The sequence below is a fragment of the Panulirus ornatus genome, chromosome 67, assembly GCF_036320965.1.
Source record: "Panulirus ornatus isolate Po-2019 chromosome 67, ASM3632096v1, whole genome shotgun sequence".
Lineage (NCBI taxonomy): Eukaryota > Metazoa > Arthropoda > Malacostraca > Decapoda > Palinuridae > Panulirus > Panulirus ornatus.
The window spans coordinates 20,227,152-20,252,115 of record NC_092290.1 but is presented as its reverse complement, the minus strand read 5'-3'; the positions used below and the strand labels follow the sequence as shown (position 1 = coordinate 20,252,115).

The 24,964-nt window shown below is 50.9% G+C and overlaps 1 protein-coding gene across 1 annotated transcript in view; it reads left to right on the top strand.

The window, feature by feature from the left end:
- Positions 1-22,987, top strand: part of LOC139747137 (opsin, ultraviolet-sensitive-like) — a 102,834-nt gene extending 79,847 nt beyond the window's left edge. Inside the window, exons 9-13 of the mRNA XM_071659054.1 lie at positions 2,677-2,814; positions 9,806-9,880; positions 14,934-15,127; positions 17,964-18,095; positions 22,930-22,987. Of these exons, the coding sequence (XP_071515155.1) occupies positions 2,677-2,814; positions 9,806-9,880; positions 14,934-15,127; positions 17,964-18,095; positions 22,930-22,987 (597 nt within the window). The remainder of the gene's footprint in view (positions 1-2,676; positions 2,815-9,805; positions 9,881-14,933; positions 15,128-17,963; positions 18,096-22,929) is intronic.
- Positions 22,988-24,964: the final 1,977 nt, after the last annotated feature.

Here is a 24,964-nt window from a genome sequence, read left to right as displayed (position 1 = left end):
ACAAATTTGAGCCATCTTACTGCCTTGTTAAGGCTCCACCTTGAATAAACAGTCCAGTTCTGGTCCTCAGATTACATGAACAAATGAGGAAACACAGGAACAAGTGCAGAAACAGGCAACAAAACTGATTCCATCTCTGACAAAAGTGGTGTATAAAGAGAAGCTGAGAAGATCACATCCCTCTCTCGTAGTATGGAATATAGACTTACTGGTGACCTACATGATACAAGTTTTGAGTAAGTTCGACTATGTAAGTCACGAGGATCTTTGGAAGTACAAGAGAATACAGTTACCACGACAAATGGAATGAAAACTTCAAGCTAAAAGGTGCAGTTTAGATACGGGGAAAAAATTTTCTTTTGCAAATAGATGCGTTGAACACTGGAGTATTCCCCTTGAACGTTGTTAATGCAAAGACTAACTTTCATAAACTGTGAGGACAAATTTTCCAACAGTTCACTCCTCTGCTGGATGAACACCCGGGGGAAAAAAAATGACATAATCGTTAATGCCGTTTTCTCACTCCAGATCCTAACCAGATCCTAAGACTCTATTGTAGTAGGGGAGAGGATGGGGTGATGCTATTATGTTTTATGGTAGGATTTCCCTGGTCGTTCTGTCATGTTGAAGTCGACGCAGGCGCACTTCACCAGGCATGGCTCTGCCGTCTATTGTTGTTCTGGCTGCCGGTTGCTGTAGCTGGAGGGTTGGGGAAAACCCCTCTCTCGCTCTTCGATCCGAACCTCACGTCGGCAATAGATAAATATAAGTCTAGAATAGATAACTTAGAAGTGAGCCAAGGGGTCTAAAATTGTCAGTCTTTCCCACGGACTGTCATGTTACCTCCGAGAGTGAGAATGGAATCAAAAACATTACGTCTCATTGATTCCTCTTTGCCATCACTCCGCCCCCACTCTGTCCCCCGTGAGGTTCCTCGTTTCTCTCTCTCTCTCTCTCCCCCCCTCCAGATATCACTTCGTCCGCTGGTCTCATGGACGCAGTACACCGTGTCGCTGTTACCACGGCACGCTTCTGGCTGCTGCTTCCCACAGCTGGTGTGTTAAGACTTGGCTCACGAGGATTGACCGTTATCAAACATCCTGTACTCGAACAAAGAATCTCTTTAATTTGATTCCATCTTTCTTTCTTCCTCCTTCCTATTATATATATATATATATATATATTTATTTATATTTATTATACATTGTCGCTGTCTCCCGCGTTTGCGAGGTAGCGCAAGGAAACAGACGAAAGAAATGGCCCAACCCCCCCCCCCCCCATACACATGTATATACATACGTCCACACACGCAAATATACATACCTACACAGCTTTCCATGGTTTACCCCAGACGCTTCACATGCCTTGATTCAATCCACTGACAGCACGTCAACCCCGGTATACCACATCGCTCCAATTCACTCTATTCCTTGCCCTCCTTTCACCCTCCTGCATGTTCAGGCCCCGATCACACAAAATCTTTTTCACTCCATCTTTCCACCTCCAATTTGGTCTCCCTCTTCTCCTTGTTCCCTCCACCTCCGACACATATATCCTCTTGGTCAATCTTTCCTCACTCATCCTCTCCATGTGCCCAAACCACTTCAAAACACCCTCTTCTGCTCTCTCAACCACGCTCTTTTTATTTCCACACATCTCTCTTACCCTTACGTTACTCACTCGATCAAACCACCTCACACCACACATTGTCCTCAAACATCTCATTTCCAGCACATCCATCCTCCTGCGCACAACTCTATCCATAGCCCACGCCTCGCAACCATACAACATTGTTGGAACCACTATTCCTTCAAACATACCCATTTTTGCTTTCCGAGATAATGTTCTCGACTTCCACACATTCTTCAAGGCCCCCAGGATTTTCGCCCCCTCCCCCACCCTATGATCCACTTCCGCTTCCCTGGTTCCATCCGCTGCCAGATCCACTCCCAGATATCTAAAACACTTCACTTCCTCCAGTTTTTCTCCATTCAAACTTACCTCCCAATTGACTTGACCCTCAACCCTACTGTACCTAATAACCTTGCTCTTATTCACATTTACTCTTGACTTTCTTCTTCCACACACTTTTCCAAACTCAGTCACCAGCTTCTGCAGTTTCTCACATGAATCAGCCACCAGCGCTGTATCATCAGCGAACAACAACTGACTCACTTCCCAAGCTCTCTCATCCCCAACAGACTTCATACTTGCCCCTCTTTCCAAAACTCTTGCATTTACCTCCCTAACAACCCCATCCATAAACAAATTAAACAACCATGGAGACATCACACACACACCCCTGCCGCAAACCTACATTCACTGAGAACCAATCACTTTCCTCTCTTCCTACACGTACACATGCCTTACATCCTCGATAAAAACTTTTCACTGCTTCTAACAACTTTCCTCCCACACCATATATTCTTATACTTATATACTTATATACTTATACTTATATACTTATAATCGCATGTACGTATTCATACTTGCTTGCCATCATCCATTCCCGGCGCTACCCCGCCACACACAGGAAACAGCAACTTAAGTCTTTCTCCGAAAGCCCAGGTTTATTCTTTATTTATCATATCGATGTTCTGTGTACAGAACTAACGACCTGTCATTCCTCTTCCCCACGCACGCCCACACACGCACGCCCACGCCCGCACGCCCCAGGGTGTACTGTCTGGGTGTACTGTGGACTACCTGTCAGAGCGCTGGGTGGACCGGAGCTTTATATACCTCCTGCTGGTCATCGCCTGGACGGCCCCAATGGTAGCTGTCATCTTCTCGTACACCTGTATCGTCCTCAAGGTCAGACCTGCCGTCATCTGCCCTCACATCTGTATCACTGCACCTGTCACTGTACCCCTGTTCTTCCTGTATCACTGCACCTGTTACTGTACCCCTGTTCTTCCTGTATCACTGCACCTGTCACTGTACCCCTGTTCTTTCTGTATCACTGCATCTCTCACTGTACCCCTGTTCTTCCTATATCACTGCATCTCTCACTGTACCCCTGTTCTTTCTGTATCACTGCATCTCTCACTGTACCCCTGTTCTTCCTGTATCACTGCACCTGTCACTGTACCCTGTTCTTCCTGTATCACTGCCCCTGTCACTGTACCATTATCTGTATTATACCATAAACAAAGATGTTCAGGTCAGACGCGCTTCCTTCTCTCTGATCTTCGTATATTTCACTTATATTTATATTTATATTTATCATGGAGGGAGTATACGAGCATTGGGCCACAAATACAGAAAATCAGCTGAGTGGAGGAGGCGCCTCCATTGCACTCTCTCTCTCTCTCTCTGGATAAAAAAAAGAAAAACACGAATGTCTAATGGAGAAGGGAAGGAGGCCTGAAAGAGACTTCGTACCCCCTGATGAAATGCCTCTCATGGGCCCGTCTGTGTACCACTCAACATGTAGCCATGAGTTGCCTGCCTCACAGTCAGTCGAGGGTCCCTTACCTCACAGTCACTCTGTGGTCGAGGGTCCCTTACCTCACAGTCACTCTGTGGTCGAGGGTCCCTTACCACACAGTCACTCTGTGGTCGAGGATCCCTTACCACACAGTCACTCTGTGGTCGAGGGTCCCTTACCTCACAGTCACTCTGTGGTCGAGGGTCCCTTACCACACAGTCACTCTGTGGTCGAGGGTCGCTTACCTCAGTCACTCTGTGGTCGAGGGTCCCTTACCACACAGTCACTCTGTGGTCGAGGGTCGCTTACCTCACAGTCACTCTGTGGTCGAGGGTCCCTTACCACACAGTCACTCTGTGGTCGAGGGTCCCTTACCTCACAGGTGGCCAGAATGGTCCCCAAGTGGCCAAACGAGACTGCAGGTGGCTAAGACAATCCCCGTGTGGCCATGCCAGTTACCGAGTGGCCAGACCAGTTGCCGAGTGGCTAGATCAATCTCCGGGTGGCCAAATCAGTCCAAGAGTGGCCAGGCCAGTCCCTGGGTGGCCAGGCCAGTTCCAGTGTAACTAGACCAGTCCCTGGGTGGCCACATCAGTCCCCGGGTGACCAGGTCAGTCCCGGAGTGGCCAGGCCAGTTCCTGAGCGGCCAGGTTAGTTCCTGAGTGGCCAGGTTAGTTCCTGGGTGGCTAAGCCAGTCCCTTGGTGGCAAGACCAAACAGCAGGTGGCCAGACCAGACTTCAAATGGCCAAGCCAATCCCCAAGTAGGAAGGCCAAACTCCAGGTGGCCGGGCCACATCCCTACACTGTAGTCCACTGGTCTGGTAAGTATGGCCAGGTGAACTGGTGTGGTCGGTATGTATGGTACACGTCACCAGGGTGGTTTCTGGTACTAGTATGGTCGGTATGTATGGTACACGTCACCAGGGTGGTTTCTGGTACTAGTATGGTCGGTATGTAAGGTACACGTCACCAGGGTGGTTTCTGGTACTAGTATGGTCGGTATGTATGGTACACGTCACCAGGGTGGTTTCTGGTACTAGTATGGTCGGTATGTAAGGTACACGTCACCAGGGTGGTTTCTGGTACTAGTATGGTCGGTATGTAAGGTACACGTCACCAGGGTGGTTTCTGGTACTAGTATGGTCGGTATGTAAGGTACACGTTACCAGGGTGGTTTCTGGTACTAGTATGGTCGGTATGTAAGGTACACGTCACCAGGGTGGTTTCTGGTACTAGTATGGTCGGTATGTAAGGTACACGTCACCAGGGTGGTTTCTGGTACTAGTATGGTCGGTATGTAAGGTACACGTCACCAGGATGGTTTCTGGTAATAGTATGGGTGGTAATTCATGTCAGTACCACTGACCTCACCAAATATCTCCCTGTTGTAGCTTGATCCCTGACCTCTCAGTTTTGACCTCTCAGCCTACCACTAACCCCCCCCCCTCCTCCTCCTCCTCCTCCTCCTCGGACCTTGCAGTTGGACCTCGCGTGTGCAGTTTGACCTCTGACCTCACCACGTACCTCCGAGCTTGGAACAGTAGCGTGGTGGCCTGTGATTGGGTAATACGGAATGAGGTGATTGGGATGAATGGTTGTGTTGATGTGGCATAATGGGATGATTGGCCCAGGCTCCTCCTCCTCCTCAACCACCCCACCCTTAAGACACCCGCGCCACGACCCCGCCACCACGTCCTCCTGTCTATCACTGGCAGTGAACGTGGTAGACCACTTGGCAGTTTCTCTCTCTCTCTCTCTCTCTCTCTCTCTCTCTCTCTCTCTCTCTCTCTCTCTCTCTCTCTCTTTCCTGAAGGGGCGCCTCTAGGTTCAAGGCTGCGCTGCGCTGCGCTGCGCTCCTTCCAGTAGCAGGCTGGTGAAAAATAAAAAATGATCGACCTAACCATTGTTAGAGTGAGAGCTTCTTGATGATACTGTAATTGCCTTTAGACACTAGACGATGATACATAACAGAAAGTGACTTATCACCCAAAGTGCAACCACAAGTAGGTGAAGTCCGGTAACACATTACACTCGTGTGTGTGTGTGTGTGTGTGTGTGTGTGGAAGGCGAGAACATCATCTCTGGAAGCCAAAATGGGTATGTTTAAAGGAATAGTGGTTCCAACAATGTTATATGGTTGCGAGGCGTGGGCTATAGATAGAGTTGTGCGGAGGAGGGTGGATGTGCTGGAAATGAGATGTTTGAGGACAATATGTGGTGTGAGGTGGTTTGATCGAGTAAGTAATGTAAGGGTAAGAGAGATGTGTGGTAATAAAAAGTGTGTGGTTGAGAGAGCAGAAGAGGGTGTTTTGAAATGGTTTGATCACATGGAGAGAATGAGTGAGGAAAGATTGACCAAGAGGATATATGTGTCAGAGGTGGAGGGAACGAGAAGTGGTAGACCAAATTGGAGGTGTAAGGATGGAGTGAAAAAGATTTTGAGCGATCGGGGCCTGAACATGCAGGAGGGTGAAAGGCGTGCAAGGAATAGAGTGAATTGGAACGATGTGGTATACCGTGGTTGACGTGCTGTCAGTGGATTGAACTAGGGCAGGTGAAGCGTCTGGGGTAAACCATGGAAAGTTTTATGGGACCTGGATGTGGAAAGGGAGCTGTGGTTTCGGTGCATTATACATGACAGCTAGAGAAACCGAAACCACAGCTCCCTTTCCACATCCAGGCCCCACAAAGGTAGTAAGAGCTTTGCGGAAGATGAAAGCCGGCAAGGCAGCGGGTTTGGATGGTATTGCAGTGGAATTTATGTAAAAAAAAAAAAAGGGGGTGACTGTATTGTTGACTGGTTGGTAAGGTTATGTAATGTATGTATGACTCATTGTGAGGTGCCTGAGGATTGGCGGAATGCTTACATAGTGGCACTGTATAAAGGCAAAGGGGATAAAAGTGAGTGCTCAAATTACAGAGGTATAAGTTTGTTGAGTATTCCTGGGAAATTATATAGGAGGGTATTGATTGAAAGGGCGAAGACATGTACAGAGCATCAAATTGGGGAAGAGCAGTGTGGTTTCAGAAGTGGTAGAGGATGTGTGGCTCAGGTGTTTGCGTTGAAGAATGTATGTGAGAAACACTTAGAGAAGCAAATGGATTTGTATGTAGCATTTATGGATCTGGAGAAGGCATATGATAGAGTTGGTAGAGATGCTCTGTAGAAGGTATTTAGAACCTCGACCAACACACCCTATATCTGCCACTCTATCATCAAACACATTCAACAAACCTTCAAAATGTTCACTCCATCTCCTTCTCACACCACCACGACTTTTTATCACCTCCCCATTAGCCCCCCTTCACTGATGTTCCCATTTGTTCCCTTGTCTTATGCACTTTATTTACCCCCTCCTAAAACATCTTTTTATTCTCCCTAAAATTTAATGATACTCTCTTACCTCAACTCTCATTTGCCCTCTTTTTCACCTCTTGCACCTTTCTCTTGACCTCCTACCTCTTTCTTTTATACATCTCCCAGTCATTTGCATTATTTCCCTGCAAAAATCGTCCGAATGCCTCTCTCTTTTCATTAATAATCTTCATCTTCATCCCACAACTCACTACCCTTTCTAATCTGCCCACCTCCCACACTTCTCATGCCTCAAGCATCTTTTGCGCAAGCCATCACTGCTTCCCTAAATACATTCCATTCCTCCCCTACTCCCCTTTATGTCCTTTGTTCTCACCTTTTTCCATTCAGTACTCAGTCTCTCCTGGTACTTCCTTAAACAAGTCTCCTTCCCAAGCTCGCTCGCTTTCACCACTCTCTTCACCCCAACATTCTTCTTTTCTGAAAACCTCTACGAATCTTCACCTTCGCCTCCACAAGATAATGATCAGACATACCTCCAGTTGCACCTCTCAGCACTAACATCCAAAAGTCTCTTTTTCGCGCGCCTGTCAATTAACACGTAATCCAATAACGCTCTCTGGCCATCTCTCCTACTTACATACGTATACTTATGTATATCTCTCTTTTTAAACCAGGTATTCCCAATCACCAGTCCTTTTTCAGCACATAAATCTACAAGTTCTTCACCATTTCCATTTACAACACTGAACACCCCATGTACACCAGTTATTCCCTCAACTGCCACATTACTCACCTTTGCATTCAAATCATCCATCATTATAACCCGGTCTCGTGCATCAATCTAGAGTTTACTATCTTACACTTTATCACATACTCCCACCGCTCCTGTTTCAGGAGTAGTGCTACTCCTTCCCTTGCTCTTGTCCTCTCACTAACTCCTGACTTTACTTCCAAGACATTTCCAAACCACTCTTCCCCTTTACCCTTGAGCTTCGTTTCACTCAGAGCCAAAACATCCAGGTTTCTTTCCTCAAGCAAATTACCTATTTCTCCTTTTTTATCTTGGTTACGTCCACACGAATTTAGACACCCCAATCTGAGCCTTCGAGGAGGCTGAGCACTCCCCGTGCGACTCCTGTTTCCCTTTAGAAAGTTAAAATACAGGGAGGGGAAGGTTTCTAGCCCCCCGCTCCCGTCCCCTTTAGTCGCCTTCTACGACACGTGAGGAATATGTGTGTGTGTGTGTGTTATTCATGTTCTATATGGCGCCAGAACACCTTCTCTGCAGCTCCTGCAGGTTCGAGGTGGCCTGTTACCACATACCACTCCAGCAGACACATGACTGACCAGAACATAAACGAACATTTCCAAAGACGCTTTATCTTGGGTTCTTACGCCCCTAGTTCACTCCTGCTGGATTCACTCATCTCACCGATGACTAACATGGTGAGTCACCGTGTGTGAGGGTGTGGTGAGGGGGTAGGGAGGCGGAGGTGAGTGGCACCTTCCCCCCGGTTCGTGCACTCCAGATGGCCAATATCAGGAGATAAATGGAGGATTTAAGACCGACGAGAACCTCTATAGCAAGTCTTTTGTTGTCATCGATCTCCTTGTGTGGCTCCCGGAAGGCGACTACAGCTGCTAAATCCCTCCTAATGTCCCCCACAACTGTACATATTGTCCGCCGGATCATATGTATGTACACTTGTGTGATTCCTTATATATTGTCTACTGGATCACGTGTGTGTGTGTGTGTGTGTACAGTTGTATAATTCCTTACATATTGTCCCTCTGCTCGTGGCTCCCACCACGTGTCCTCTGGTGTTCATAGGTGTGACCCAGTGTCCATACTCCTCTGACTATGATGGAAAGTTTACCCCTTTCTCTATAAAGGAAGGTTTACCTCTCCATCTGTAATGAAGGGTTTACTCTTCTGTCTAAAATGGAAGGCTTACCCCTCCGTCTGTAAAGGAAGGTTTACCCCTCCGTCTGTAATGGAAGGTTTACCACTGTCTATAATGGAAGGTTTACCCCTTTCTCTATAATGGAAGGTTTACCCTTTTGTCTATAATGGAAGGTTGACCCAGCTGTCCATCATGGAGGGTTTACCCTTCTGTCTGACGCGAGGCGTCTAACCGTAATACGTTTTCTTTCTCACCCTCTCGTGACCCGTTTTCTAACAAGTTGTTTTCTAACCGTAATACGTTTTCTTTCTCACACTCTCGTGACCCGTTTTCTATCTCACCCTCGAGTATAACCTAATGATATACCATGGAAGGCTAACTGACCCGTTCAGTTTGGGCAGGTATATGGAGGCCAGTATGTGTACTGCTGGTGTGTATGATATTATATGTATATCTGACGTCATCAGAGGTGTGTGTGTGTGTGTCTGTGTATCATCATCTGTGTATTTTGATCTATTATATCCTGTAGCTCATATCTCTCTCATATGCATCATTGTGTCACTTTATGTTCCTCTCTGATATGTTAACATGTGCTGGGGTATACTTGTTCCTCTCTGATATGTCAACATGTGCAGGGGTATACTTGTTGTAGTGGTTAGATATATCATCGTGTATATGTACATTGTTTGTGCTCTGAGTATGTTTAGTGTGATAAACACAGAGATGACTTGTTATATCCTGGAATACGTCAAGTGTGATTAATGTTGCGGTTATATCTTGGTATATGTCTAGTATGATCAATATAGCGGTTATATCCTGGTGTATGTCTAGTATGATCAATATAGCGATTATATCCTGGTGTATGTCTAGTATGATCAATATAGCGGTTATATCCTGGTGTATGTCTAGTATGATCAATATAGCGATTATATCCTGGTGTATGTCTAGTATGATCAATATAGCGATTATATCCTGGTGTATGTCTAGTATGATCAATATAGCGATTATATCCTGGTGTATGTCTAGTATGATCAATATAGCGGTTATATCCTGGTAGATGAAGATAAGTATTGTCCCCTGCAGCAGCCCCCCCCCCCCCCCCCCCCCCCAGCTCGCTAGTGCCACCCGTCTCATCTCCCGTGTGTCGCCAGGTGAGACGGAGCGGGGAGGAGCTTCGTCAGCTGAACAGCCAGTCCTCAGCCGTCGTCCAGCTCCCTCACAGAAGGGTAAGTACACACTCTCTCTCTCTCTCTCTCTCTCTCTCCACAGGAGCTTTGACATCACACCCCATTCGTATGACGGCCTGACCTCTGACCCTGACCTAAGAACCTTGGGGTCAGAGGCCTTGGCCCACATCCCCCAAAAGGTCGTAGTGAGGCCAGACCCACCACGTCATTTGTGTCATGTGATAACTTGTAGCTCATCATCCCACACACGTCACAGACCCGCCGATGGTCGGAGGTAAAGTGGATGATATCAAAATGCAAATGCCATGTTGGCGAGTGTCTTCTTACGGGATTAACTCCTTTTTTTTTTTATGAAGATGACGAACGAGAAAGAGAGAGAAGTTGTGCAGGAACATGGGTTGTGAGACGGTGTTTTATTGTGTAAGTACAGAGGTGGTGTACTTGAGGGCGAGCAGTCGCAAGTGGTGCGGGATGAGCGGAGAAAAGTGAGTTGAATTAAGGTAATGTATGGTGAGGTTGGCAGACCTGACCAGGGTGCAGGAGCAAGTGTGGCAGGATTGCCATTATGACAGATGGGTCATTGCCTGGGGTCTCGTGTGCCGGCTACAGGAGAGGTGGTCTTCATGTCGTGAAGCAGACGACAGTGAGTTACTGAGCTATTGTGTGCTTTGCAGTCAGTGCAGCAGAAGGCAGGTGCTTTGGAAAATGTATGGCAGTGACCACATTCGTAGCCAAGGTCCCTGGGAAGTCTTCAGAAGGAAATCGCCAATATTCTAGGAGGATCCTGCTGGAGGGACGCCCTACAGCGTTCCAGCAGGAGGGTGATGAGCCGCCGTGAGTCACATGGTGAACACATCCAGGCGTCAGTGTATCTCTGTGTCCGAGGGCGAGTGAGCTGACTGCACTGATCCCCGAGAATACATAGGGCAAAACAGGTCGACCACGCCAGTAGCGTTAGTTGTCTGAGCATGATCTAAAAAGCTCATTACGGTAGACCCGGTGGAGGACTGTAGAGGACTGTTGATGGGTGGGGAGTCAGACGTAGTTGGACTTTCCATTGTCAAACTCGCTGCTTTCTATCTGCTGGGATCCATAGTATGTCACAGGAGGTTAATATCGTACGTTAGCAGGTCAGGCTTCATGCAGGCCATGCGAGGGTAATTTCTTCATGATCGCATAGGCGAGTCGTGTCATAAAATCTAACACGTACGGATGATGAGATCTGAAAGGGCACTGAGAGATGGCCTCCCTCAAAGCCGCGGAGACTGTTCATTTGCGTCCTTGGGAGGACGCAGGAGCCATCACTTGGGACGTCTGGTGCAAGCGTCCGAGTTGAAGACCACCTGGGACTGCGTGGGGGAGAAGGGAGGAGAGGCAGGTACTTCAGGAAGCTGGACATCGACCGCTGGTGGAGGGAGAGCGGAGAGAGATGTGGTCAGGGAATGTGGTAGTGGCAGGAGGGTGCTGGTGACTACGTCCTGTGGAGCTGATATTGTCGGGACCTGACACCAAAACTCATGTGTGGGATGCATCTGGGCTGAGGGAGCGGAGGTCAGGATCATGTTCGGACTGAGGATTACTGGTTGACAATGAGGATTAATGGTTGACAATGAGGATTACTGGTTGACAGTGAGGATTACTGGTTGACAATGAGGATTACTGGTTGACAATGAGGATTACTGGTTGACAATGAGGATTACTGGTTGACAGTGAGGATTAATGGTTGACAGTGAGGATTACTGGTTGACAGTGAGGATTAATGGTTGACAGTGAGGATTACTGGTTGACAATGAGGATTACTGGTTGACAATGAGGATTACTGGTTGACAGTGAGGATTACTGGTTGACAATGAGGATTACTGGTTGACAATGAGGATTACTGGTTGACAGTGAGGATTAATGGTTGACAGTGAGGATTACTGGTTGACAGTGAGGATTAATGGTTGACAGTGAGGATTACTGGTTGACAATGAGGATTACTGGTTGACAATGAGGATTACTGGTTGACAGTGAGGATTAATGGTTGACAATGAGGATTACTGGTTGACAGTGAGGATTACTGGTTGACAATGAGGATTACTGGTTGACAGTGAGGATTACTGGTTGACAATGAGGATTACTGGTTGACAGTGAGGATTACTGGTTGACAATGAGGATTACTGGTTGACAATGAGGATTACTGGTTGACAATGAGGATTACTGGTTGACAATGAGGATTACTGGTTGACAATGAGGATTAATGGTTGACAGTGAGGATTACTGGTTGACAATGAGGATTACTGGTTGACAATGAGGATTACTGGTTGACAATGAGGATTAATGGTTGACAATGAGGATTAATGGTTGACAATGAGGATTACTGGTTGACAATGAGGATTACTGGTTAACAATGAGGATTACTGGTTGACAGTGAGGATTAATGGTTGACAGTGAGGATTAATGGTTGACAATGAGGATTACTGGTTGACAATGAGGATTACTGGTTGACAATGAGGATTAATGGTTGACAATGAGGATTACTGGTTGACAATGAGGATTACTGGTTGACAGTGAGGATTAATGGTTGACAGTGAGGATTACTGGTTGACAGTGAGGATTAATGGTTGATAATGAGGATTACTGGTTGACAATGAGGATTACTGGTTGACAGTGAGGATTAATGGTTGATAATGAGGATTAATGGTTGACAATGAGGATTACTGGTTGACAGTGAGGATTACTGGTTGACAATGAGGATTAATGGTTGATAATGAGGATTACTGGTTGACAATGAGGATTACTGGTTGACAGTGAGGATTAATGGTTGATAATGAGGATTACTGGTTGACAATGAGGATTAATGGTTGACAGTGAGGATTAATGGTTGACAGTGAGGATTAATGGTTGACAGTGAGGATTACTGGTTGACAATGAACGCTATGTGAAATGCGTGTGATCATTTCTCTCAGTCACTGCATGGATCGCCCTCATAGTGGGTGTACTCTTGTGTGTCTGACCTTATTGATGAAGATATGTAAACACAGGTGGAAACACGGAGTCTTACTGTGTAAATACAGAGGAGGTAGTAGCTTGGTGACCCGAGATGAGGCAATGTGAAATCAGGTGGGTAGGCATGGCGGGAGTCCCCTGGTGCAGGTAATGCCGGAGGTGAGGTGTGATGTTCCCTGGGTTACAGGAGGAGAGGTGTCCCAAGGTACCGAGGTATGGGCAGCAGGAACGCAGGAAGAGTTACCGAGATCCCAGGGCTTTGCTGTGGGGTATGGTAGAAGGGAGGGAGGCAGCTGAGTTTTGTTGTATGGAGAGCGTGTAGTGAGTGATGGGTTCATGTTGGTGTTGCATGGTGGAGAGACTGTGTTCAGAACAGCAGTAGACGACGGGTGATGACTGATGATCCAAGGGGTCACAATGAACGGTCGAGGCCTCCCCGGTGTCCGAGATGCAGAGGGACGATTGACGGTGTCACACTGTGTTGCGGGGAAAGAGTGAAGCTCGAGTGTTATCTTTGCGACAGCTTGGAGATAAGCAGTTACACTAGGATTGGAAGGGTTGTGGGAGACGTGGAGGGACATTTGGGTGGTGCTGATAATAAGGAAAAGATAAGAAATAGGAGAGAGAGAGAGTTGTTTTTTTGTCACAAGTTAGAGAAATGTTTGTGTGTGCTGATCCCCGTTTGTGTGGATGGACCTATCATTGGTTCTGGTGTCACCACAAGACCTCCTGATCTTCCCAGTTATCTTGGTTATTTCTTTCATGTTTGGAGGGGAGGGAAGGCACTTAGTTCCTTCTGTTATTGCTGGGTCATCCCGTCTCTCATGTCAATATTATTGGATATTTTTTGTGTACGTTTCATGTTACTGTGTTTGGTGCTGCTTGGTTTACTCCCATCTTCTATGATTAACGTTATTTTCATATTATTCTAATTAGTTATTGTAAATATTTTCATCAATATTGCGTTTGTTATTCTGCATATATTGGAGTTGGCTTAAAATTCACAGGGACATTTTTTTTTTTTTTGCCTCTTGGAAACCATGAATGATTTCTACTCGTTTAAGTTGCATCCTTTTGTGAGATCCAGTTGGCAAATGTTTTAGTGTTTTTATATTTTTCCCCCAGATGCTGAATCTCCTTCAGATAACCTTTGATTTATTGGTGGTATTTTCATATGTATTTAAAGATCTTGATTGCCAGCTGTTTTCGGATGTTTTATGAATCAGACAATAAATTGTGGCCTTTTTTTTTTTTTGTTTTTGATTGTACTGACTGACTGTTGATGCCTGGGTTAAATGTGAGACAGATTGAGTCTACCACGCAGGTAGCGTTAATTGTATGGGCGTGACCGCAAAGATCATTACGGTTGGCCGTGGAGGACTGTAAAGTCTCGTTGACTGGATACAGACAGACGTGGATAGGCCTCCCGTTGTGAAAACTAGTATATTGACCGCCTGCTTAGGTCCTTAGTCAATGACCTTGCTTAGATTACATGAGGTTAGAAGATAACTAGTCAAGTGTCAGCGAGGCCATGAGAGTGTTATTTCATCGTACTCGTGTGGGAGTGAGAACTCATGACCCAACGCTCTTAAGAAGATGATGAAGCTTGTAGTGATGGTGAGAGGCGGCAGCCTGTGGTGGCACTGCAACATTGAGAGGTCAGTCCGAAATAAATTGGAGTGATAGGGAAGAATACCTTGTACTGTCTCTTGATATAAAAAGCTGTGTTCGGGGTGATCTCAGCTGTGCTGTTGCTGTGTTCTCTTGTTTAGCAGAGGACTGGCCATGCTGGGGTGACTCCCAGCTGTGTTGATGCTGTGTTCTCATGTCTAACAGAGAACTGGCTTTGTTGGGATGACCCCTAGCTGTGCTGGTGCTGTGTTCTCATGTCTAACAGAGGACTGTCCATGTTGGGGTGACCCCCCAGCTGTGTTGGTGCTGTGTTCTCATGTCTAACAGAGGACTGGCCACGCCGGGGTGACCCCCCAGCTGTGTTGGTGCTGTGTTATGTCTTAACAGAGGAGTGGCCGTGCTGGGGCAGGACCAGTATGTGTCGTAACCCGACCCAGTACCAACCATCTCACACGAGGACCCTCTCCTACAGACGGTGGTGCGGGTGGCGGTACTTCTGTGTCTGTGGGCCGTGTCCTGGACGCCCTACGCCTTGGTGGTCCTGGTGTCTGTCACCTTCCGCGACGTGGCCATCACGCCTCTGCTGGCCACCATGCCATCCATCTTCTGCAAGGCTTCCTCCTGCCTCAACCCCTACGTCTACGGCCTCTGTCTCCCCTCCTTCAGGTAAGAAATGGTCAATCATCGTCTGCCCTCCTTCAGGTAAGGACTGGCCAGGGATCCCCAAGGCCATTGTCTCCCCTCCTTCAGGTAAGAAATGGTCAGTCATCGTCTGCCCTCCTTCAGGTAAGAGCTGGCCAGGGATCCACTACGGTCTTGTCTGCCGCCCTTCAGGTAAGGACTGGCCAGGGATCCCCAAGGACATCGTCTGCCCTCCTTCAGGTAAGGATTAGCCAGGGATCCCCAAGGCCATTGTCTTCCCTCCTTCAGGTAAGGACTTGCCTGAGATCCACAATGTAAACTCCAGAGATCTCAACTTCACTGGTGACGCAACTTAGGAAACGGAGTTCAGCATCGATGGAAGTTTCTGTGTAATCTATGGTGACGAAGTAGAAGCACGGTGTCTTAGGCTCAGGTACAAAAGGGAAGGTTAAGAACAAGGGAGGTGTGGCTCAGTTATCAGGTGTCGTAAAGTGAAAGAGCAATGCGCTCTGGTAAAGATACAAGGGGGCCACTCCGGCCAGACGGTATTTGATCGGTATAAGAGAGCAGGAACGAAATTCTGTATGTCTCCATGACTTCCTCAGGAGCAAATTGTCGGTTAGAGAATAGGTAATCAGGCTAAGGGACTCGAGGGGGAAGGAGAAGATAGAGTTGTAGAGAATGTTGTGAAGTGAGGATCTTTGAATGACAAGTTCACAAGTGTTGTCACTGTGAAAGATGATACTTCAGCTCTTAACACCAGTGAGATGGGATGGTGAGGAGGTCTTGGAAGGCAGTGTAACACCACGAAAAGACAGAGCCATAACACGAAAGGATCTCGACCCATATTAGGCTCGTGGTCCTCATGAAATTTCTCTCCGTATGTAATGAGGATGTGTGCGGATACAGACCACTTGAAAAGTAATTCAGGATGTCACTAGAGAAAGGTCAATTGCTAGAGAAATGGAAAAGGTCAACCAACATACTTGTCTGTAGGAGAGACCAAGAGACTGCCCGGAGCTGTGGACTGTTCTTCTTGTCGAGCGGGATCTGTAAAGAACTGGAAAACAGAATCAAAAAGCAAATGGATGATTACTTCCAAAGGAAAACCTACCCAAGTGAGAGACAACACGACATCATGGGAAGGATATCCTGTGCTAAGAACCTCGTAGATTTCTACGAGAGGGGGAGCTCAGTTTTTTTCTATTTTTTTTTTTTTTATCTTCAAGAAGGAATAATGGCAAGACAACTTCCATGGATAGATCACCTTCCTGGATGAGAGCAAAGGACGTATATCAGAGGAGCCTTATAGATATAGGATGAAATCAGCAGTGGTATGCCGCTCTGAGGAGCCTTTTTGGCTTAGGATGAGAGCACCAGTGGACTGCAGGGGTTCTCTGTAGAAGAACCTTTTTGATATAGTATGAGAGCACCGGTGGCGTACCGCAGGAGTCTGTTCTGAGGAGCCTTTTTCCATTAAGGCTGAGAGCGGTAGTGGCGTGCCGTAGGGGGTCTGCTCTGGGACCTTTGCTCTTCTTGATCTATGTATGTGAGTTGCCAGAGGAACTGGACCTTTCTTTCCTGAATAAGTTTGCAGATGATTCCAAGGTCGTGAAGGTGATAAACAAGAACATATGCATCCCCCAGCCAGAGGATCCACACATGGTCTAAGTTTTGATCCGATACTTGGTTGATGATGAGATCGAACATGAGACACAGTAAAAGAAATGAAGGCGGCCACTATGTGAATATTATCTGGTAGGAAACCGTGTGTGGGAAGGATTTATGAATCGACTTCTTTCCTTAACTGGCGCCAGCGTCCTGCCCTATGGAACTGCCTGCTAGGTGATGTTAGAAATATACTGAAATACTTGGATAAAGAAAAATCAACAAGTTGTTTACTTCTTACGTTAGGCCAGAATAAGTCGCCGGAGTTTAAGAAACTCGGAAGAATGAGAGAGGATGTCCAGATGAGGGCACGAAAGATGACCTTCAGTTTGTTCAACATGATAGAGAGAAGATTAAGGCGTGACCTGACCACATCTTAAGTTTTTAAACCAGTGTTATGACGTCTACAATGAAGAGTTCGAAAAACAAAAGGACAGAGCCACCAGAGACCATGATGTGATATTAAGCAAGAAACTCTTCCAAACGATGTTTAGAAATACACTTACTTTTTCTTAGTATGAGATTGTTGTATTAATGTATGAGAGATTGTTGTATTAATGTAGGAGATTGTTGTATTAATGTAGGAGATTGTTGTATTAATGTATGAGAGATTGTTGTATTAATGTAAGAGATTGTTGTATTACTGGTGTAAGTTGATTTATGTCATAGACTGTCATGTGCACAACATACAGAAGGGTGAAAAAAGGCACTTATAGCTGGGATTCTGCCTGGCCCCAGGGCTAGACTTGGCCCCAAGCCTGATGGCCGAGACTTTGCCTGCCCCAAGGCTAAAATTGCCCCCCAAGCCTGATTGCTGCAGGGCTAGAATTGGTCCCAAGCCTGAGGTCTGCTGAGACCCTGCCTCCCCCAAGGCTAGACTTGGCCCCAGGTCTCCACATGTGTCCTGGAAATAACAAATCGCATGACGTGCCCGGGAGCCCCAGGTCATCTTACGACACAACAGCTCAGGAAGGAACTGCTCCATATGAAGTGAGGATGTGTGTGTGTGTTCCTCGCTACTGGCCCGTCTGGGTATATATTTGAGAACTCTCTCTCTCTCTCTCTCTCTCTCTCTCTCTCTCTCTCTCTCTCTCTCTCTCTCTCTCTCTCTCTCTCTCTCTCTCTCTCTCTCTCATGGTGGCCCGTCACAGGCCCCTGTCGCTGCCCACCTGACCCGTCGTGCCTCCCGCAGGAAGGAGCTGGCCCGCATCCTGCTGCCGGAGCTGCGGGTGGAGGCCTCCCCGGGCAGCTCGGACGGCGGACCCAGACACAACGGCGACCTCACGCTGGACAAGCTCTCCCCTCACCCTCCTGCCGCCCCATGGCCACCCTCAGCTCCTCCTGCCGCCCCATGGCCACCCTCAGCTCCTCCTGCCGCCCCATGGCCACCCTCAGCTCCTCCTGCCGCCCCATGGCCACCCTCAGCTCCTCCTGCCGCCCCATGGCCACCCTCAGCTCCTCCTGCCGCCCCATGGCCACCCTCAGCTCCTCCTGCCGCCCCATGGCCACCCTCAGCTCCTCCTGCCGCCCCATGGCCACCCTCAGCTCCTCCTGCCGCCCCATGGCCACCCTCAGCTCCTCCTGCCGCCCCATGGCCACCCTCAGCTCCTCCTGCCGCCCCATGGCCACCCTCAGCTCCTCCTGCCGCCCCATGGCCACCCTCAGCTCCTCCTGCCGCCCCATGGCCACCCTCAGCTCCTCCTGCCGCCCCATGGCCACCCTCAGCTCCTCCTGCCGCCCCATGGCCACCCTCAGCTCCTCCTGCCGCCCCATGGCCACCCTCAGCTCCTCCTGCCGCCCCATGGCCACCCTCAGCTCCTCCTGCCGCCCCATGGCCACCCTCAGCTCCTCCTGCCGCCCCATGGCCACCCTCAGCTCCTCCTGCCGCCCCATGGCCACCCTCAGCTCCTCCTGCCGCCCCATGGCCACCCTCAGCTCCTCCTGCCGCCCCATGGCCACCCTCAGCTCCTCCTGCCGCCCCATGGCCACCCTCAGCTCCTCCTGCCGCCCCATGGCCACCCTCAGCTCCTCCTGCCGCCCCATGGCCACCCTCAGCTCCTCCTGCCGCCCCATGGCCACCCTCAGCTCCTCCTGCCGCCCCATGGCCACCCTCAGCTCCTCCTGCCGCCCCATGGCCACCCTCAGCTCCTCCTGCCGCCCCATGGCCACCCTCAGCTCCTCCTGCCGCCCCATGGCCACCCTCAGCTCCTCCTGCCGCCCCATGGCCACCCTCAGCTCCTCCTGCCGCCCCATGGCCACCCTCAGCTCCTCCTGCCGCCCCATGGCCACCCTCAGCTCCTCCTGCCGCCCCATGGCCACCCTCAGCTCCTCCTGCCGCCCCATGGCCACCCTCAGCTCCTCCTGCCGCCCCATGGCCACCCTCAGCTCCTCCTGCCGCCCCATGGCCACCCTCAGCTCCTCCTGCCGCCCCATGGCCACCCTCAGCTCCTCCTGCCGCCCCATGGCCACCCTCAGCTCCTCCTGCCGCCCCATGGCCACCCTCAGCTCCTCCTGCCGCCCCATGGCCACCCTCAGCTCCTCCTGCCGCCCCATGGCCACCCTCAGCTCCTCCTGCCGCCCCATGGCCACCCTCAGCTCCTCCTGCCGCCCCATGGCCACCCTCAGCTCCTCCTGCCGCCCCATGGCCACCCTCAGCTCCTCCTGCCGCCCCATGGCCACCCTCAGCTCCTCCTGCCGCCCCATGGCCACCCTCAGCTCCTCCTGCCGCCCCATGGCCACCCTCAGCTCCTCCTGCCGCCCCATGGCCACCCTCAGCTCCTCCTGCCGCCCCATGGCCACCCTCAGCTCCTCCTGCCGCCCCATGGCCACCCTCAGCTCCTCCTGCCGCCCCATGGCCACCCTCAGCTCCTCCTGCCGCCCCATGGCCACCCTCAGCTCCTCCTGCCGCCCCATGGCCACCCTCAGCTCCTCCTGCCGCCCCATGGCCACCCTCAGCTCCTCCTGCCGCCCCATGGCCACCCTCAGCTCCTCCTGCCGCCCCATGGCCACCCTCAGCTCCTCCTGCCGCCCCATGGCCACCCTCAGCTCCTCCTGCCGCCCCATGGCCACCCTCAGCTCCTCCTGCCGCCCCATGGCCACCCTCAGCTCCTCCTGCCGCCCCATGGCCACCCTCAGCTCCTCCTGCCGCCCCATGGCCACCCTCAGCTCCTCCTGCCGCCCCATGGCCACCCTCAGCTCCTCCTGCCGCCCCATGGCCACCCTCAGCTCCTCCTGCCGCCCCATGGCCACCCTCAGCTCCTCCTGCCGCCCCATGGCCACCCTCAGCTCCTCCTGCCGCCCCATGGCCACCCTCAGCTCCTCCTGCCGCCCCATGGCCACCCTCAGCTCCTCCTGCCGCCCCATGGCCACCCTCAGCTCCTCCTGCCGCCCCATGGCCACCCTCAGCTCCTCCTGCCGCCCCATGGCCACCCTCAGCTCCTCCTGCCGCCCCATGGCCACCCTCAGCTCCTCCTGCCGCCCCATGGCCACCCTCAGCTCCTCCTGCCGCCCCATGGCCACCCTCAGCTCCTCCTGCCGCCCCATGGCCACCCTCAGCTCCTCCTGCCGCCCCATGGCCACCCTCAGCTCCTCCTGCCGCCCCATGGCCACCCTCAGCTCCTCCTGCCGCCCCATGGCCACCCTCAGCTCCTCCTGCCGCCCCATGGCCACCCTCAGCTCCTCCTGCCGCCCCATGGCCACCCTCAGCTCCTCCTGCCGCCCCATGGCCACCCTCAGCTCCTCCTGCCGCCCCATGGCCACCCTCAGCTCCTCCTGCCGCCCCATGGCCACCCTCAGCTCCTCCTGCCGCCCCATGGCCACCCTCAGCTCCTCCTGCCGCCCCATGGCCACCCTCAGCTCCTCCTGCCGCCCCATGGCCACCCTCAGCTCCTCCTGCCGCCCCATGGCCACCCTCAGCTCCTCCTGCCGCCCCATGGCCACCCTCAGCTCCTCCTGCCGCCCCATGGCCACCCTCAGCTCCTCCTGCCGCCCCATGGCCACCCTCAGCTCCTCCTGCCGCCCCATGGCCACCCTCAGCTCCTCCTGCCGCCCCATGGCCACCCTCAGCTCCTCCTGCCGCCCCATGGCCACCCTCAGCTCCTCCTGCCGCCCCATGGCCACCCTCAGCTCCTCCTGCCGCCCCATGGCCACCCTCAGCTCCTCCTGCCGCCCCATGGCCACCCTCAGCTCCTCCTGCCGCCCCATGGCCACCCTCAGCTCCTCCTGCCGCCCCATGGCCACCCTCAGCTCCTCCTGCCGCCCCATGGCCACCCTCAGCTCCTCCTGCCGCCCCATGGCCACCCTCAGCTCCTCCTGCCGCCCCATGGCCACCCTCAGCTCCTCCTGCCGCCCCATGGCCACCCTCAGCTCCTCCTGCCGCCCCATGGCCACCCTCAGCTCCTCCTGCCGCCCCATGGCCACCCTCAGCTCCTCCTGCCGCCCCATGGCCACCCTCAGCTCCTCCTGCCGCCCCATGGCCACCCTCAGCTCCTCCTGCCGCCCCATGGCCACCCTCAGCTCCTCCTGCCGCCCCATGGCCACCCTCAGCTCCTCCTGCCGCCCCATGGCCACCCTCAGCTCCTCCTGCCGCCCCATGGCCACCCTCAGCTCCTCCTGCCGCCCCATGGCCACCCTCAGCTCCTCCTGCCGCCCCATGGCCACCCTCAGCTCCTCCTGCCGCCCCATGGCCACCCTCAGCTCCTCCTGCCGCCCCATGGCCACCCTCAGCTCCTCCTGCCGCCCCATGGCCACCCTCAGCTCCTCCTGCCGCCCCATAGCCAGTCACCAGCATGGTTCCTACCATAGCCAGTCACCATCATGGTCTCTACCATGCCACCCAGTTTCCTCTACCATAGCCAGTCACCAGCATGGTTCTCTACCATAGCCAGTCACCAGCATGGTTCTCTACCATAGCCAGTCACCAGCATGGTTCTCTACCATAGCCAGTCACCAGCATGGTTCTCTACCATAGCCAGTCACCAGCATGGTTCTCTACCATAGCCAGTCACCAGCATGGTTCTCTACCATAGCCAGTCACCAGCATGGTTCTCTACCATAGCCAGTCACCAGCATGGTTCTCTACCATAGCCAGTCACCAGCATGGTTCTCTACCATAGCCAGTCACCAGCATGGTTCTCTACCATAGCCAGTCACCAGCATGGTTCTCTACCATAGCCAGTCACCAGCATGGTTCTCTACCATAGCCAGTCACCAGCATGGTTCTCTACCATAGCCAGTCACCAGCATGGTTCTCTACCATAGCCAGTCACCAGCATGGTTCTCTACCATAGCCAGTCACCAGCATGGTTCTCTACCATAGCCAGTCACCAGCATGGTTCTCTACCATAGCCAGTCACCAGCATGGTTCTCTACCATAGCCAGTCACCAGCATGGTTCTCTACCATAGCCAGTCACCAGCATGGTTCTCTACCATAGCCAGTCACCAGCATGGTTCTCTACCATAGCCAGTCACCAGCATGGTTCTCTACCATAGCCAGTCACCAGCATGGTTCTCTACCATAGCCAGTCACCAGCATGGTTCTCTACCATAGCCAGTCACCAGCATGGTTCTCTACCATAGCCAGTCACCAGCATGGTTCTCTACCATAGCCAGTCACCAGCATGGTTCTCTACCATAGCCAGTCACCAGCATGGTTCTCTACCATAGCCAGTCACCAGCATGGTTCTCTACCATAGCCAGTCACCAGCATGGTTCTCTACCATAGCCAGTCACCAGCATGGTTCTCTACCATAGCCAGTCACCAGCATGGTTCTCTACCATAGCCAGTCACCAGCATGGTTCTCTACCATAGCCAGTCACCAGCATGGTTCTCTACCATAGCCAGTCACCAGCATGGTTCTCTACCATAGCCAGTCACCAGCATGGTTCTCTACCATAGCCAGTCACCAGCATGGTTCTCTACCATAGCCAGTCACCAGCATGGTTCTCTACCATAGCCAGTCACCAGCATGGTTCTCTACCATAGCCAGTCACCAGCATGGTTCTCTACCATAGCCAGTCACCAGCATGGTTCTCTACCATAGCCAGTCACCAGCATGGTTCTCTACCATAGCCAGTCACCAGCATGGTTCTCTACCATAGCCAGTCACCAGCATGGTTCTCTACCATAGCCAGTCACCAGCATGGTTCTCTACCATAGCCAATCACCAGCATGGTTCTCTATCATACTTAGTTACCAGCATGGGTCTCTACCATAGCCAGTCACCAGCATGGTTCTCTACCATAGCCAGTCACCAGCATGGTTCTCTACCATAGCCAATCACCAGCATGGTTCTCTATCATACTTAGTTACCAGCATGGGTCTCTACCATAGCCAGTCACCAGCATGGTTCTCTACCATAGCCAGTCACCAGCATGGTTCTCTACCATAGCCAATCACCAGCATGGTTCTCTATCATACTTAGTTACCAGCATGGGTCTCTACCATATCCAGTCACCAGCATGGTTCTCTACCATAGCCAATCACCAGCATGGTTCTCTACCATATCCAGTCACCAGCATGGTTCTCTACCATATCCAGTCACCAGCATGGTTCTCTACCATAGCCAATCACCAGCATGGTTCTCTATCATACTTAGTCACCAGCATGGGTCTCTACCATATCCAGTCACCAGCATGGTTCTCTACCATAGCCAATCACCAGCATGGTTCTCTGTCATACTTAGTCACCAGCATGGGTCTCTACCATAGCCAGTCACCAGCATGGTTCGTTACCGTAGCCAGTCACCAGCATGGTTCTCTACCGTAGCCAGTCATCAGCATTGTTCTCTACCATAGCCAATCACCAGCATGGTTCTCTATCATACTTAGTCACCAGCATGGGTCTCTACCATAGCCAGTCACCAGCATGGTTCGTTACCATAGCCAGTCACCAGCATGGTTCTCTACCATATCCAGTCACCAGCATGGTTCTCTACCATAGCCAGTCACCAGCATGTTCTCTACCATAGCCAGTCACCAGCATGGTTCTCTACCATATCCAGTCACCAGCATGGGTCTCTACCATACTTAGTCACCAGCATGGGTCTCTACCATACTTAGTCACCAGCATGGTTCGCTACCATAGCCAGTCACCAGCATGGTTCTCTACCATAGCCAATCACCAGAATGGGTCTCTACCATAGCCAGTCACCAGCATGGTTCTCTACCATATCCACTCACCAGCATGGTTCTCTACCATATCCACTCACCAGCATGGTTCTCTACCATATCCACTCACCAGCATGGGTCTCTACCACAGCCAGTCCTCAGCATGGTTCTCTACCATAACCACTCACCAGCATGGTTCTTTACCATATCCAGTCACCAGCATGGGTCTCTACCACAGCCAGTCCTCAGCATGGTTCTCTACTGTAGCCAGTCACCAAGAAGTTTCTTACCATAGCCAATCCCCGTCACTGTTCTCTACCGTAGCTGGTCACCAAGAACGAACAGCACCAGAGATAGATGGAGCTCTAACGTAACCAGTCACCAAGAAGGTACTCTACCATAGCCAGTCCAGCATAGTTATCTACCAAAGTCGGTCACCAAGAAGGTACTCTACCATAGCCAGTCCAGCATAGTTATCTACCAAAGTCGGTCACCAAGAAGGTACTCTACCATAGCCAGTCCAGCATAGTTATCTACCAAAGTCGGTCACCAAGAAGGTACTCTACCATAGCCAGTCAAGCATAGTTATCTACCAAAGTCGGTCACCAAGAAGGTACTCTACCATAGCCAGTCCAGCATAGTTATCTACCAAAGTCGGTCACCAAGAAGGTACTCTACCATAGCCAGTCAAGCATAGTTATCTACCAAAGTCGGTCACCAAGAAGGTTCTGTGCCATAGCTAGTCTCCTGCATTTTCCTTTGTAGCCAGTCACCAAGATTGTTCTCTATCACATGCATAGTCACCATGAGGTTACCACCAGTTCAGTCTGTGTTCATTTGGGGTTCACTTCTTAGGAACATGTTCAGTAAACTTGATATATGGTAGTTTTTTTTTTTTTTTAAGTTGAAGGCTCCAGTGACGGGTGGAAGTCCACATCAAGGCCAGGCCTTAATTGAATTATAAAGAAAATTATGAAAGGGAAAAAGAAAAGACAAGGGAAAGTATTTACGAATTTTGGAGGAAGTGAAAAACTTGCGTCTTTTAAAACGTGCTAAGTCTTAGTCACTGGGGAAAAACACGAGAG